The sequence below is a fragment of the Onthophagus taurus genome, chromosome 1 (assembly GCF_036711975.1).
Source record: "Onthophagus taurus isolate NC chromosome 1, IU_Otau_3.0, whole genome shotgun sequence".
NCBI lineage: Eukaryota > Metazoa > Arthropoda > Insecta > Coleoptera > Scarabaeidae > Onthophagus > Onthophagus taurus.
In genome coordinates, this window is record NC_091966.1 from 37,202,511 (window position 1) to 37,218,378 (window position 15,868).

The window sequence follows — 15,868 nt, forward strand, 5'->3', positions numbered from 1 at the left end:
AAAGCGACGCCTTTTCAGCATTAACCGCACTCTTAGCGAACTTGACTAACTCACTAATAAGATTATCTATCGAGATATTATGAGAAAAATAAGTTCTTGTTAATTCAATGAGACAATCATCTAATTGTTTTTGATGTAGAACTTTTATTCGTTCGTTGTTTCTACGGATTGATGATCCAATCCACCCCAAAACAACCAAAACAATCTTCGTGTCGGATTGCTTAAAGGATTTCTGACTACAATCTCGGTACAGTTCGACGACTCCATAGCAAACTCCGGTTTCCGTTAGGATAGGCGCGGATAAAACCGACTTAAGTGTTAAATCTATGAAGGGTACGCCGTGGGAAAACCTTGCATCGATTAAGATGTCTTCGGATAATACGGCTTCTTGGGTGGCGGCGACGTGAGCCGCAACAGTTTTTCCTTTTTCAATTTTAAGGCTCAATCTGTTTTTTGGGAACGGATCTTCTTTGGGGCTAACAAAAATTTCGTTTAAGAAATCGTCCACTAAATATAATCTCCCACCAATAGAGGATGTTACGATTTTAAGCGCGTCAATACTTTCGTGGATAAGAATAGGTAACTCAACTATACCCTCCAAAAATTCTTTTAAAGTACTCACTAAGATGCTCGGTTTCTTTTGGAGAAACGCTTTAATGTATTTATTGGTGTCATCTTTCACGGCGATTTTTTTGCTTTTTCTTACAATATTTACGTATGGTGCTATCACCCTTCGCGATGCTTTATCAGATGGTATAAAAGGTAACGTGGGGCGCTTAACTTTAATAATCGGTTTAACATAATGTGATTTACGCTCATCTAATAGACTTTTATCCATTTTAATTTTCTTTTAAAACCCTTTTATAAATTGCTATTGACAATTGACCTTCCCAGGTTATACAATTAAAGTGACACTGAAAATCCGTTTATATCCTTGGTAATTGCACAATGTTAACGGGGTGATTCACGAGTATTTTTAATTACACTTTTATCGCCTAGCGGCTACATAATATACCGCCCGATAATACGCTAATGGCCGGGAAAAGATAAACGACGCAAATTTCGGGATAAGTGTTCCTAATTGCCCCAAAACCCATGATAAAAGACGTTGGAAAAAGCGACCTTCCAACGAGCTCCGATTTTTCGGTCGTAATTCACCACGGTGACGTTGCTCTTGTAATTTAGTTCGGGTACCTGAAATGTGTCCCTTTTTTTTAATGGCCTATTAAAATTTAGTGGAGGGCGAGTGGAGAACGCGTCGTGCAAATGGGGTACGAAAAGTACATTAAAGTAGTCAAAGCGCGCCCTAGATTTTCCGAAAATTCAATATCTTTCAATAATTCACATATTCTCGTAAATGAATCGAAAAATTTTAAATTAGAACTTACCACGAAACTAATACACTACTTTCTTAACATATTAATACTAAAGCTGCCCTTTGACAAAACTTTTCCCTTCCACCGTTTGAAGTCCCCGAGTACAAAAGCTGAGAGTCTCAAGTTATAGGTCTTTGTGTTGTTGATGGTATCGTTAGTTAAGCACTATTTTTCTTGTACTAAACTAATGACCTAAACTTTTTGTTCGGCCGCAAACTTTTCGTCTTGAAGCAAAAGCTAAATAAATCACGTTGCTGCGAAGGTAATTAAGCCAATGAATCCGGTGGCTTGTTGGACAGGTGAGTAATTCAACAACGCCGATCAAACTTATCTAACCGGATTGTCCGGGAATAAGTTGACGAATTACCCGAAACCAACAGATGCTACGATGCAACCAACCCTCATTGCCCCTCGAAACTAAGTTCGAGGGAAACTCCTGAGGGTCTCCAGTTGCAACTTGCGCGCTACTGAACTGAACGTGTTGTGTCGTGCCGAGAATGCCGAAATACTCAGAGAGGACTACTTAACGTTTTGTCCGAGTCGAGGGCCGTTGTTAGCGGAAGTTTCCGTTTGCAAACGTACACTGGATGCTACTGCGTTAAAGTTGCCTCAAAGGCACAAGAAACGTATGAAATTTAATATCAGCGCGACAGTAAGTGGAGAGCTTTGTGACCTCATATTGCGGTTTATACATCGCGAGTTGCGGAGAAGTAATAGTACAGCATGTGGCAAGATCACAAATCTCGGTAATGGTCAAATAATAAAGTCCTTTTGTCAGTAATAAATGTTCCCAGAACGGTTGAAATTCCTTATATATCAAGTCGCAGAAGGTATAATCAATCTAGTGTCACATTTCAGGTTTCCTCACCATTTTAACCGTTGAAATTGTGATATTTAATTTTTTAAAAAAGATTTCGTTTTTATAAAGCGGCCCTTACACGATCAATAGTATTGACACTATCAGTATTGATAATACAACCATCAATCCTCGTGGTAACCAGTCTCAATACTTCACCACCTTACACGATCAATATTATTGTCAATACTTTTGTCAATAAGTTTGCTCAATAAGTTACCTTTTTACCACGGGCAGGATGAATCTACGTAGTTTTCAATTTTGGCGATTGGAACTACTCTTAGAGTGAAATGCAAACATTGGATGAAAGAATAGTTGAAGAAGAGAGATGAATATTCTTATCTAGTACTGTTGACAGAAATCAACCTCTGCGATGTTGATAATTTCAAGAACTACTTTTGAATGGATGAAAGATCCTTTAACATTCTGTTACAGATGGTTGAACCATTTTTGAAAAGACAGGATAGCAATATGAGAGAAAGTACAAGTGTTAGGGAAAGATCAGCCTTAACCCTGAGGTACTTGGCCACAGGAAGAAATGTTGAAGACTTGAAGTTTTCTGTCATAATGTCCCCAGCAACTATCAGCAAAGCTGTAATAGAAACCTGTGAAACCTTTATATATGTCCTACAAGACATGAACCAACTGGATGAACCAACAAGTATCTTCATCGTGTTGAACATCAACAACGTCAGATAATGGGTCGGAATGTGATGTAGAAAATAAGAATTAAACCTGTTTTCAAATCATCTGGGTCAACCCTTTAACTTTTATTGGCTTCTATAGAGATCAATAAGGTTAAATAGCTGCAGTACCACAACTAAATCGTTTCTAAAAATGAAAAAATAATTTGCACGTTAAAGGGTTAAAATAACATATGTCTTTCAGTGTGTTGATAGACATGTTTTGTTATTGTTACAATTAAATAAAAGTAGGTATTCCATTTTGAATGTTGAGTTTATTACACTGAGTATTGATAGAAATATTGGCGCCAACCCTACATAGTCAATAGTATTGTCAATATCCTCTCCAATTTTCAGTATTGATGCCCGAAAATCAGAAAATGCGGATTTTTATCAATACTCCATCAATATTTACCGTCAATAAAATTTTTCACCTTACACTGTCAATATGCTAAAGTATTGTCAATATTATTGCCGCTTAAATTATAAACAGGAAATATTCATTATATTTTATTTATCATATTATTTCAAACGCAACAGCCAAGAACAAATTAAAATAAAAAAATAAGATCAATTTTAAAAGCTTTTGAAAACAAATAAACAAATAACAACGTACGGATAAAACTCTCGATGTGCTTTTCAATTTAATTTCAGTAAACAAAACCAGTTATAAATAATCATTTTTTTTTGCTTTTAAAATTTTTGAATTTAAACAAAATATTTTAAAAATAAAATGTACAGATGAAATTGTCTAAATGGGAGGTTATTCGGGTTTTAGTGATGAATTTTAGTATGGATACTAAAAATCGCTCTAAAAACCCTTTGATGAGCTAATACGAGTACCTAAATTATAGAATATCAATAAAAGTTATTGTTATTTTATCATTAATTGGTTATTTATCACCTCAACCCATTTTTCCTAAAAAAGTAATTATTGTTAATGTAATATCTAAAATTCTAAATTTCCAAATGATGTTATTAATAATTCACATAACTCGACGAATATTAACATATTAAAGGGAAGTTAAAGAAGTGTTTGGTGCAAATATATTAGTGCATTTATTTGGTGTGAAAAGCTAAGATGATTTATGCACTGAATTTGAATCCTTTGTGCATAATATTCGTAAACTTGAATATCTTGTCGGAGACATTTTCCAACTTTTCTTACAAATAGTATTATCAGCGAGATTAGACATAATGGCGACTTCGTATCTTTACTTGGAGAACTTAAAATTTTTGAGAAAATCGGTGTTTTACCACGTTTACTAACCACATCTTCATCTAACTAGAACTTAATTGGAACTTACTCCAATACCAAATATCACCTTCCCAAGATTGACAAAAAAACCTTGTTTTTCTCACACATTTATCTTATATATTCAAATCTCTTTAGATCTCGTATACTTGGGTTCGTGTAAAATTAGGATATATTCGAATGCATAACATTTATTACATGGACCTTAAAATTGTATTTAATTAATAATAAATATAACAACGTTGCGTTTGCATATACGTAGAATTTGGGCCGTTCAATTACGAAATCCCAGCATGAACTAAAACAATCGAATTTGATGGGGATAATACCTTTGGTGGTGGTATATAAACCACCCGCTGTTTATTGCAGTAATTTTCTTGATGAAATTGATACTTCAATCACTGATTGTTTGAATATTTTTGTTAATAATTAATTTCCACTTTCCGTACTTATTTTTAGTAATATTTTTCCCACTTATATCCAAAACAGTTGAGGCTAATAATAGCAAGCTTTATAGCAACTAATTTTATTGTCTTCATTGTCATTACCTAAGTTTCACTGTTTTTCACTCCAACCCTTCGAAGTGCTTCAGATTTACCAACAACCTTTCTCATAAATAATCTTACTTTATTTATCTAATCGTAACTTCATTAATGTACCACTATGTCTCTTGTAACTTTCAAACAATGTAGAAAGTCGTCCAAATTGTGCTATATTAGCCACATGCGAGGTGTTGTATGGATTTTAGAATTTGTATCCCAAAAGATATCAATAATATACACAACTAACCCCTTACAGTTAATTGTGCTAAATATGGAAAGTTTGATGAAAATTTATACCGTTACTGCTATCTATCTCATATTTAGCACACTCGCTTTTGCACATTCAGCTCAGTTGGAGTGCATAGATTGCAATGTGATGGACAAAAACTAAAGTTTTGTCTGCATGTGTTCGGCGGTCAAATTCCTTAGATTAGATGTTTGTACATGTGCTATTATGTCTTTGGAAAAATTTCGGACACAACCTAGGTTGTTGTTAACACTCAAGATAGATGTACTTGTTATATGGTATAATCGGTACGAATAGTAGTATAATCTTTCAACTACTTATCCCACCTATTAATGTTATACCAGAGCTACTGGATAAGTTGTACTTTCTTTTGCATAACTTTCTTCGAAATGGCTTGCATTGTACTGAAACAGACGATGATAATCAACCCGTAGAAGGATACAGAGATGTATCAGTAATAGGTAGATCTTCAACTATAGTTACATTTGAACTTAGAATATTAATTTTTATTCATTCATTTTTGTAACAATAAAAAGAAATATCAAATAATCTTAAATGCTTAATGCTTATAGAAACCCTTTTCCAACAGGGTTTGATCGCTGAATAATAAAAAGATTTTGAAGAAAACTTGTCCGGTAAGAGCTAGCGATGAGCTCACTTGTCCGATCCATCACGTCACCTAACGTGTTTTAGCAAAAAGGATCCAAGCAAGCAATCCGATCCGGAACGAACCTTCATTGACTAAAGACAATCTATAGGCTTTGATTGAATTGATTAACTCAATGTTCTTGGATCACCGCGATATCATTATTCATTATACCTAGATGGTGGCAGAAATTACCAGTTGCTGTCCAGTTGTAATAGAGGTTGTATCAACTTTACATGCGTGTTCATTATTGTGGCGTAGAAGGGTGCAGTAAGCTTCATGGTCTTCAACTCGGTGATGTCTCTAGCCTTTAACTACTTAAACGTCCTTGTTGACCCTCTCATGGCATCAATTAGTGACATTCAAATGTTTCTTTTCGTTCACCGCAATACTTTTAGAATTGAGATCTACGTCATAACAAGTTTAAACTTTCAACTAGTCTAACAACGAATTATCATTGCTTGTGTACTTTAAGATTTGCCCTGCATATTGTCTAATATAGTGTATGCGTAAGTTCCAACTTAACTTTTTCACCATATCTGGCTAAGTCTATAGAGACTCTAAAGAGTCGCAAATGTCTAGAATATAGCCAATAACTTCGCCATTTGTGGTTTTAATGACAAATGTTTCAAATAAAAAATTCTTTATTAATTGTGGCGCATTTTTTGGCGATGTGCTTTGTGCTAATGAATACTACGGGTCCACCATTTTTCTGGCCTCCATAATAAGTCTAAGTAAATGACAAGCTGATTTTGATACCCCATTACAATGCTTACTATGTTTGTCTTTATGATGTATTTTGCGTGCTGTTAGATCTTCTTATTTGAAGCTGAAACATTAGCATTCATAATACATTTTATTACTTGATCTAGCACATAGTACAGAATTTGAAAAAGGACTTCTTGAACTTTTACTTTTTATTCTCATCACTCCTTATAACTTTGTATTTAATTGTTTTGAAATAACAGAAAAATTAATGTTAACATTAATGGATTGTGTCAAAACATAAACTTATTCGAACAACTGCAAATCTATTACTTTCTGTACAAGAAATTAAAAATTAAAATGGAAATCATAATATTAATATAATTAGTTAGTACCTTTATATTTTCTCTAATTAGATCGAGAACAATTCTTTTTCACCTCGCGAATTTAGAATCGTGTAACAAATGTCGTGGTCACACTAAGCAGATTTATGGTTGCAAATGCAATAATGCAACAACGTCTGTTGCTGTTGTTTTACTGCGGTCGTGATAAATATTAATGAGCTGACACTTGCTTCGAGTACCACCGCGTTCAGAGTTGAACTGAACTCGCAATACATCATTAATTCAAAAAACTTCTTCTTTGAATGCATGTATATTGATGACGACCTACGTGCTTTTTATTTTTCACTTAAAAAGGGTTATTTACCTGTCAAATACAAACTCGAACTTACGGAAATACACATAAATAAGCCATCATAGTCGTTTATCGCAAAAAGAATCAGTAAAATTTCAATCGTCAGTGTCAGTACATCGAACGTTCGTGCTTCTAAATGAAAATCAATTAAAGCTGACAGCACGCGACCCTCGGCTTAGAAAGCACCCGCATAATTGAGGTTATCGACTTTTCGTTCTTTCAGTTCACATTTCTACTTCGCGGGACATTTTAGTGCTTTAAAATTGAATTTATGGATTTTGAGAGTCTATTTAGTCTATTTTTGGTGTTTGATTTATTGATGATTCAACTAAAACAAGAACTTATCGAAGTTATTTTCGGTAATAATCACTTTTGTTAGGGTTAATTGGGTGGTAAAACTTTGACGTCACAAACTAGCGAAAAACTGCTGACGCGGTAAATTCTGAACTTTCTCCCTCCTCCTAATCAACGGGCAAGTTTTACAGAAAAGTTTACCGTCCCCAAAGCGTGGTAATTGTCGTTGGTTAGTCGGTAATGGAAATTAAGTACTCCCTAAGGGCCCAACGGGGACCGGTCTCAACCAAACTACAAACATTAATCATTGCCGTGCGTATAAACATGTTACAAACTATGTTTATTGGATACTCTATAACTCTTCATGTTCAAACACGAGACAGCTAACGATCTCAGTTTAAAACACTTTCAGTGAATATTCTAGAACATCCTTTGTGTTGTGATATTATTCACCCCCTAAATCAATACATTGATTGAGTTTTTTTTTTTAATTTTGTCTATAAAGCGTTGCTTTGGACATTTATACAGCAAAAAATACCATTGTTTTTTTATTATTATTTTTAGCATTCGGTGCAGTTCAAACCGGTAGCGCAGTGCCCGGGAACTCAGTGAGTGACGCAGCAACCACCAGAGGACCTCATTTCGACACAGCAGCATCCAAAAACGTAACGGCCCTGCTGGGAAAAACAGCCTACTTGAATTGCCGCGTCAAAAATTTGGCCAACCGAACGGTGAGTCAACAAAAAAACACCCTAAAAAAGTAGTCATTTCTACCAGAAAAAAAATCTTCGATATCTATCGTAATCTGTACTTTCTTTCTTTTTCATCCACCATTTACCACTAAATCCACACCTCTTCCTCCAACTTCTCCATCGTATACTAGTAAAATTATTTACGATCCTGGCGAGTTTCGACAAGTAATATGCAACGCCGGAAATGGACTTGCGCGCGTGGTTCGGGAGCGAAAGTTTTGCGTCCAGGGAAATAAGCGGTAATTTAAAATGATGACGTAAAAATGAAAAGGGAAGAAATTTGTTTTGCCCACGGGATAAAAGTAAGCCACGAAGTGGATGTAAATACCTACGGGCAAGTTTCGAATTCCACATCGACATAAAAAATTTAATTCAAATACATTTCCTTTTTTGGTATATTATAAATTATTAAGTAACCCAATATTATTAAAAATATATACATTTATCCGCAACCTCGTGCCATAAATCATTGGAATTCGTTTTTATTACCAAGGCGAGGGCGATATCAAATTAGCCACACGCAAGAACTAAACTATAACCCACAAATTATGCGGCATCGACTCACGATTTACCCTCAAACAAAAAAAAAATAACGCGATCATCTTAAAGTTCAAAAATAGCACCGTTTATTATTATTTGCTTTCCTTGTTAAATTCGACAAACATGTAGTTAGAAAAGCGTTTTCGCTACAAACTCGGGAAACAAGCAAAGAACAACAAATATATAGGGCAGCACACTGCGCGCCGTAGGTCTGTTTGCGAAGCAGAATGGTGCCTAATTACGTGGACCGCACGTATCGAGGTTCGATTTCCCGTAACCTATTCGGTTTTGCACCCCAAAAGAACCGTCCAATTTACAGAGGGGTAATTGGTACCAAACTGTATACAACACCGAACCCTTGTGAATCGCTAAACTGAATCATTTTCTAAACTTTTACTAATCGTTTCTGTCTTTTTCTTTTCCGACTTCTTCCATTTTACTACCCTTATGGTCGAGGGTGAGAATTGTGTCCGTGACAAACTAAATACCTTGCAGATGTCTCTACAGGTGTCCTGGGTTAGGCATCGTGACGTCCATCTACTTACCGTTGGACATTACACGTACACAAGCGATCAACGTTTTAGGGCCATCCACCAACCACATTCCGAGGACTGGACTTTACAGATTAAGTATCCACAACATAGAGATTCCGGAATTTACGAATGTCAAGTTTCCTCAACACCACATCTTAGCCATTTCATCCATCTAACTGTCATAGGTAAGTTTAATTCTTTTTTATCTTAATTTGTACGACACTCTATTTCTTAATTCTGAGGAGTAAAATGAAAAGTCACGTTTACACAGTATAATTTATCTAAGCTATTTTTTGGCGAGAGTTTTAAAACCAAAGAGGATTTTAAGTAAGCTGTTGTTACGAATTTAATTACTTATTTGTTTAAATATAATAAAAACCAGGGCAGTAAGTAGGTACTTACTTTGTCCCACATAAAATGCAACATGTCAATATAATTTGACATTGCACTAAAACCTCGATATAACGGATTAATACGGGGAAGGCAGTGTCCATTATAGCTCAATAAAAACATACAATAATCTAGCGCTGAATAACAAACACAACTAGACTAATACTAGAACTAGAACTGACACTAGACCTAGAACTAGAAACATTCCGTTTAGCTGTACCTCTCTTAAGACAGTTAGTAAGTGGTAGGTAGTGCTAGTTAGCATAAAATATCACTATGTTGCATATTTTTATTGAACTAAAACTAGAACTAACACTAAACTTAGAACTAGAATGTATCGAATTTTTCTAGTTCTCGGACTAGACAAGACCTAGAACTAGAATCATTCGGATTTAGCCATCTTGAGAGATGTGCGGCTAAACCCGAATGTTTCTAGTTCTCGGTCTAGTGTTAGTTCTAGTTTTACACTACCACTATCACTAGAACTAACAGAAGATCTGGAACTAGAATCATTCGAGTTTAGCTGTCTTGAGAGGCGTGCGGCTAAACTCGAATGTTTCTAGTTTTCGGTCTAATGTTAGTTCTAGTTTTACACCAGCACTATCACTAGAACTAACAGCAAACCTGGAACTAGAATCATTCGGGTTTAGACGTCTTGAGAGACGTGCGGCTAAACCCGAATGTTTCTAGTTCTCGGTCTAGTGTTAGTTCTGTTAATTCAAGTGTTAACTCTATGGGAACATTCGCATATACAGTGTGTCCCCGTAAGGTATAATTGACAATAAATTTTTGAATTCAAATTCCATCTTTTGCAATTAAAGTCTGGATGTCATAAAACGAAATATAACCAAGTTTTACGTCAAATATCCTCACGGTACCAAAGATAACGCAAGAAGTTTGTTAACCGTTGCAGGTAAAGTGGTCTTTCTGAGCAATGTACAACAAAAGTTGATTAAGATAAAATGTTTGTTATGTTAAATTATAGCGATATGCCGAATTTGATTAATTTAGCATATAAAAGAAAAAATGAGATTTTCTTGAATTTTTTTTTCTAATATTCCGTTTTACAATAAAAACAAATGATCTGAGTGAACTAACAATTATCATTTGATACTTTAGCTTTAGCCTATTGTCAAATATTAATTGATCATGTTTACATTAAAACATAAAAAAATTTAGTGCAGTGCTATGGATTGGGGAACATTACTTACAATGCAGTTTTAAGCCAATTTGAGGAAAAATTTGGATTTTTAATAGATAAAAAAACAATTAAGTGAGTTGTTAAAAATTTTCGGAAACGGGCAATATGGAAAATAAAAGGATGCTTTTAAATGAACATGATTCGGGTCGATTGTTGCAGTAACGAACGCAATGGATTACGGTAAGGTGTCGTTAAGAAAAAGGGCAGTTCAAGTCGGTATAAGTAAATCCTATTTACAAGGAATTTATCGAGAAAATAAAATATTGCCCTATAAACCAAAATTTAACCACACTATCGAATTAGGTGATGAAGCAAAACGTTTAGATTATTGTTTGTGGCTTGGGTACAAAATTTTGAAAGACAGAACTTTTTTAAAAAACATAATATTTTCGGAGGAAGCATCGTTCACCACTAATGGAGTGGTTACATCACAAAATTTTCGATTCTGGTTCAAAGACTAATCCACATTATCGCATAGCTTGTAAACGCCAGTATTCCCAGAAAGTGAATGTGTGGTGTGCTGTTTCGTGGTACGGTGTTATTGGACCTGACTTCATAAACGGCAATTTGAATCAACACCGATATTTGGAAATACTAGAAAATTGTTTATTTAATCAACTTCACGGCATGGATTTAGAAAAACGCAATAAATTATATTTTCAGCAAGATAGTTGCGGCCCACAATCCACCATTTTAATTAGAAATTATTTAAATACGTTATTTGTAAAAAAATGAATTGGTAGATATAGCCGCAACCATGGCCGCCATGAACACCGAATTTATCTATTATGGATTTTTATTTTTGGGGTTATGTAAAACAAAAAAACAAAAAGTGTACACTGAAAATTTTATTAACAATTTCGACCGTTTAACAAAAAATTGAAACTGTTATTAGAGAAATTGCGTTGGACTATATTAGAAAACACAAAGTTAATCATTTTAAACACATTGAGCATGAATTTAGTTAGTTTCGATGTGGGTGAGTTTCTGAATGAAGTAATTAGTCTTATTGACATACCAGTCTTATGTATCTTTGGAAGAGAATAATGTTTTGGGAAATTAGTAGGTCTAATTTAAACCAGGTGTATTTTCAATTAAAGTCGTCTTTACAACTATTAATGATTTCTCTTGCTTTTCAAATTAATTTGTCTAACGGATTATGGTTTAGCTTTTTGTAATTATTATTTTCCATGAATTCATATGTCTTTTCCAAATCTCCAATTTCCAAATCTCTATCAAGAATAACAAATCCAGCTCCCTTATCTATGCTTTTACAAATACGCGTTATTGTGAATTAATTTTCTTTTAATAGAAGTGACAGTTTTATTGTATTCTATAGGGTTATTTTCTTTTTCACAATTGTTTTTTCAGATTTCTTTAGAAAACCTTAAACAAACCTTTAGAAACATTGATTTTTAATAACTATATCAAAATCTATTGCTATATTGGCTCATTTATACTTGGGTTCTATGGCAAATTCATAACCTTTATTAAGAAGATTTGTTTCATTTTTATTAAAACTAATTTCAGAATAATTATTAAATTGGATAACAGTTTCTAACAAGGCTTTCTCTTTATTAATATTTTCATTGGTATGTTTCAAATGCTTCTTTAAATTTCTTAACTTTCTCATCTTCTTCATAAAATCTTCCCTCTTAATTATCATTGATCTTTCAATTCCGTCCACTATGACTTGTTCCATTTCTATGAAATGTAGTATACCTCGAAGTGTTCTTTATATCTTAGCAAGCCTTTCAAATGTTAAATTCAAAGTTCTAAAGTGTCTTCTTTTTTCACCCAAAGTATTTCACTAGGCGCATCAAATGCTCTTCTGAAGGAGTTAATCCAGAAGAATGGTGAATTGAGAATGGGTAGATCTGTTAATGTGAAAACGCTTTTGGTATAATGGCCAGTAGGTTTAGAATGCTTGAAAAGCCAATTCTTTTTCGTCCTGATAAGGTGTATATAATCGTAAAAGCATGTTATGCGTTACATAACTGGCTGAGGACTTCAAGACTAGTTGAATCAAGTTTCCATCATTCTGTAGACCTGGAAGATCAAGTAATAATGGACGATAATTGGAGACATTTGCCACAGCCCCTTGGATTACTTCCACTGCCTAGAACGTTAATAAATCGTTCAATATGCTGAGCTCTGGAACATAGGGAAAAATACGCTGATTATTTCGTAGGAGAAGAGTCAGTGTCTTGGCAGTTGAGAATGATACATTAGAGAGAGCATGCTTTCTTATAAAATTAAACATGTATTTATTTTCATTACAACACATAATAAAACCTGAATTATTACCAAACACTTTGAGTTTACCTCGTTTCTGTATTAGTACCTCTTAACATATTATCCAGTATTTAAAACCATTTTATGGATGGAACATAAACAGTATTGGCACTAGATTCAGATTTCATAGAATACTTATTTTTTTTGCTCCTGTAAATATGTCGATCTAATATTTTTTATCTTTGTTATTATACTATTGCTAATTGACTAAACTGAATTTATGATTCGCGCGTGTTTAGTGGCAGTTGTAAGTAGTGGCGGTACACTACTCGACCGAAAAAATAGAATCAAATTGATCTACTTGACTAAATCGTTTTACTAAGCTACTCGACTAAATTGTAATGTTCCCACGTAGCGAGTTACTAAATTGCTCGCTACTCGATTAAATTACCAAACGTGCCTGTACGAGCCTTAACACAAGACCTAGAACTAGAATCATTCGGATTTAGCCGTCTTGAGAGACGTGCGGCTAAACCCGAATGTTTCTAGTTCTAGGTCTAGTGTTACTTCTAGTTTTACACTAGTACTATCACTAGAACTGACACAAGACCTACAACTAGAATCATTCGGGTTTAGCCATATTGAGAGACTTGCGGCTAAACCAAAATGTTTCTAGGCGGCCGGCAACATCTCAAATTTTGCTAGTGTAATTTTTGCTTAAAACTGACCAATAGCAACCCTTCGTTTTGGCGCTTCAATTTGAAAATACTCCTCAGAATTACAAAATAGAGTATAAAACCGGAAAAGTTTTTAGATCGATAAAATGTCGTCTACGATGTTATAAAGCAAAAAAGTTTAGTAAACATGCCGTTCGATGACTATTAGTTACTCTCTTTATCTTTGATGACCCCCGAAGACTTTGACGTCGATAGGGATTGATGGGAAGTCGAGAATTAATGGTGGTTTCCATTGAAAAGAGTTTAATGGGACGCGAGAAATGCGGTCGTTCGTTTTCGAACTTTGAAAAGTCAATTGAAAATATTTGAGGCGATATTTTAACGCGTTTTATTTTATAACGGTCTAGGATTTAAACCTACTCTTGGGTAGGTATAATAGCCTTCTTACTTTATTCGAGAAGTTGTCTAACTCTTTATGAGTCATGCATGAGATGGTTATTAAAGTTCTTTCGACGGCTGTTTATGGATAAACTTCGGTTCATAGTCGGCTAAAACTTTACCTAGAAAATTTATTAGTATTTTTATTGATTTGACTCGTTCAGTCAACTAAAACCACCCTTAAATTCATCAAAACCTCACCCATTTCCGCCGTGACACTCAGACAAATTTGTGTCATGCAGAGTGCATTGGTGAGGGATGTGCGCACTTTTCTCTCCTCGAGTTCGCTGTAAATCACGCGTGACGAAAATATGCACGGCCATTTCTGTCGTCGGCGTCGCGACGTTTAATTTATACGCGTATTACACCGACACCCGACTCTCGCAGTTCACCTGCCACCGTAAATCGAATTTAATGGGCATCGCAGTGGACACTACTGCAGTACCTCACATAAGCCATCCATCACGTCCACGTACAAATCTTAAAATAACAATCACTTTTACTACATTTACTACATAGTGATCAAATATTGTGCGATTTAATCAAATTAAAAAAATCACTATCAGTGGAAACGTTCAAAACTGAAATGCCCTAAGGCTCAGGTATCTGTAGCCAATAAATAGTAGGATACAATATATCGAGGAAGTGCCAATTTACGAACGGCCGTTTCGAATCGCTTCGGCAGAGAGCGGTGAGCTATAAATCTATCTAATGCGCCCCGCCAACAATGCCAAAAAAGGAATTGAAACAAATCGATGCAGCGATGCTACTTTTTACTCAGGTGTATCAAAGAAATAACGCAATTCAAAATTACCAATCATTTTTTGTTTTTCATCTTATCAACTCTTAATAGATCGTTATCATCAACATTTAATCTTTGAATCAAATTAAAAAATATTAATTACATTATCGATTTCATCATGAGACATGAGACAAAACAAGATAAAAAAATTAACTTGTCTAAATCATCGCGAAACATTTTAATCTTACACTTGCAATCACTTTGAATTTGCGCGATATAACCTAATGTAATCCCTTAAAGTATATCCTGATATTCAAAATTCATGTACCTTCTACACAACTCCGTGCTAACAACTATTAAGTGAATTAGCCGGCTCATGCATGTTCAACGCGTTGCCAACTTTGCCAACCGAATTAAACCGGGTCTTTCGGTACCCCCTTCGAGGGTGTGCACTACTAACGGTGTCGTGTTTTTGTATAATCGTATTAAAATGTCATTTGAAAAAATTAATTTAATTCTTTTAAAATCGACTATTCTTATTTTCGTACTTTTCCTACACTAAGTCCAACGAGGATGGTGGTTAATCAAATTCTTATTTTGGTGGATTTAAGTGGATCTGATAAGAAATTTCTTTCTTGGGCAAGGGATAAAAAAAGAAAAAAATGTCCATTAGTATAAATAGCGTCGACCCAGACGGTTGTTTCTCGGTCGTCCTTTTTGGTCGTTTTCCAACCTTGCGTAGTTGTGCTTTTAATGGGTGTCGCTGCGGAGGAGGCCTCTTTACAATTTAAAAAGAAAGACCGGAGTTGGACTCATCCGAAAATGATCTACATTGCAAATTGTCCGCCTCGGCCGACGGGACGTCGCTTTTAAGATAAAAGAAATTGGGCACTTGCGATAAATTGTTTCCTTTTTTTTAAAGAAACGAATAACGGCTAAAGTGCTTTGTTTTCTTTTTCTTTCATTTATTTATTTCCAGCCGTTTGGTTAATTGTCCGCGTACAAATTCAGTTATTGCAAAGACTATTTTTAATTTCATTGAATCGTTGGACCGTGGAAT

At 34.8% G+C, this 15,868-nt stretch overlaps 2 protein-coding genes across 4 annotated transcripts in view; one reads left to right on the top strand and one right to left on the bottom strand.

Annotated features, from left to right (window-relative positions):
* Positions 1-15,868, top strand: part of LOC111421457 (zwei Ig domain protein zig-8-like) — a 193,819-nt gene that overhangs the window by 129,768 nt on the left and 48,183 nt on the right. The window contains exons 2-3 of one of the 2 annotated variants that reach the window (XM_023054620.2): positions 7,865-8,031; positions 9,088-9,310. In XM_023054620.2, the coding sequence (XP_022910388.1) occupies positions 7,865-8,031; positions 9,088-9,310 (390 nt within the window). The remainder of the gene's footprint in view (positions 1-7,864; positions 8,032-9,087; positions 9,311-15,868) is intronic. The other variant, XM_023054628.2, reaches the window with a different exon arrangement.
* Positions 1-15,868, bottom strand: part of LOC111421469 (uncharacterized) — a 39,741-nt gene that overhangs the window by 20,381 nt on the left and 3,492 nt on the right. The window lies entirely within an intron of this gene.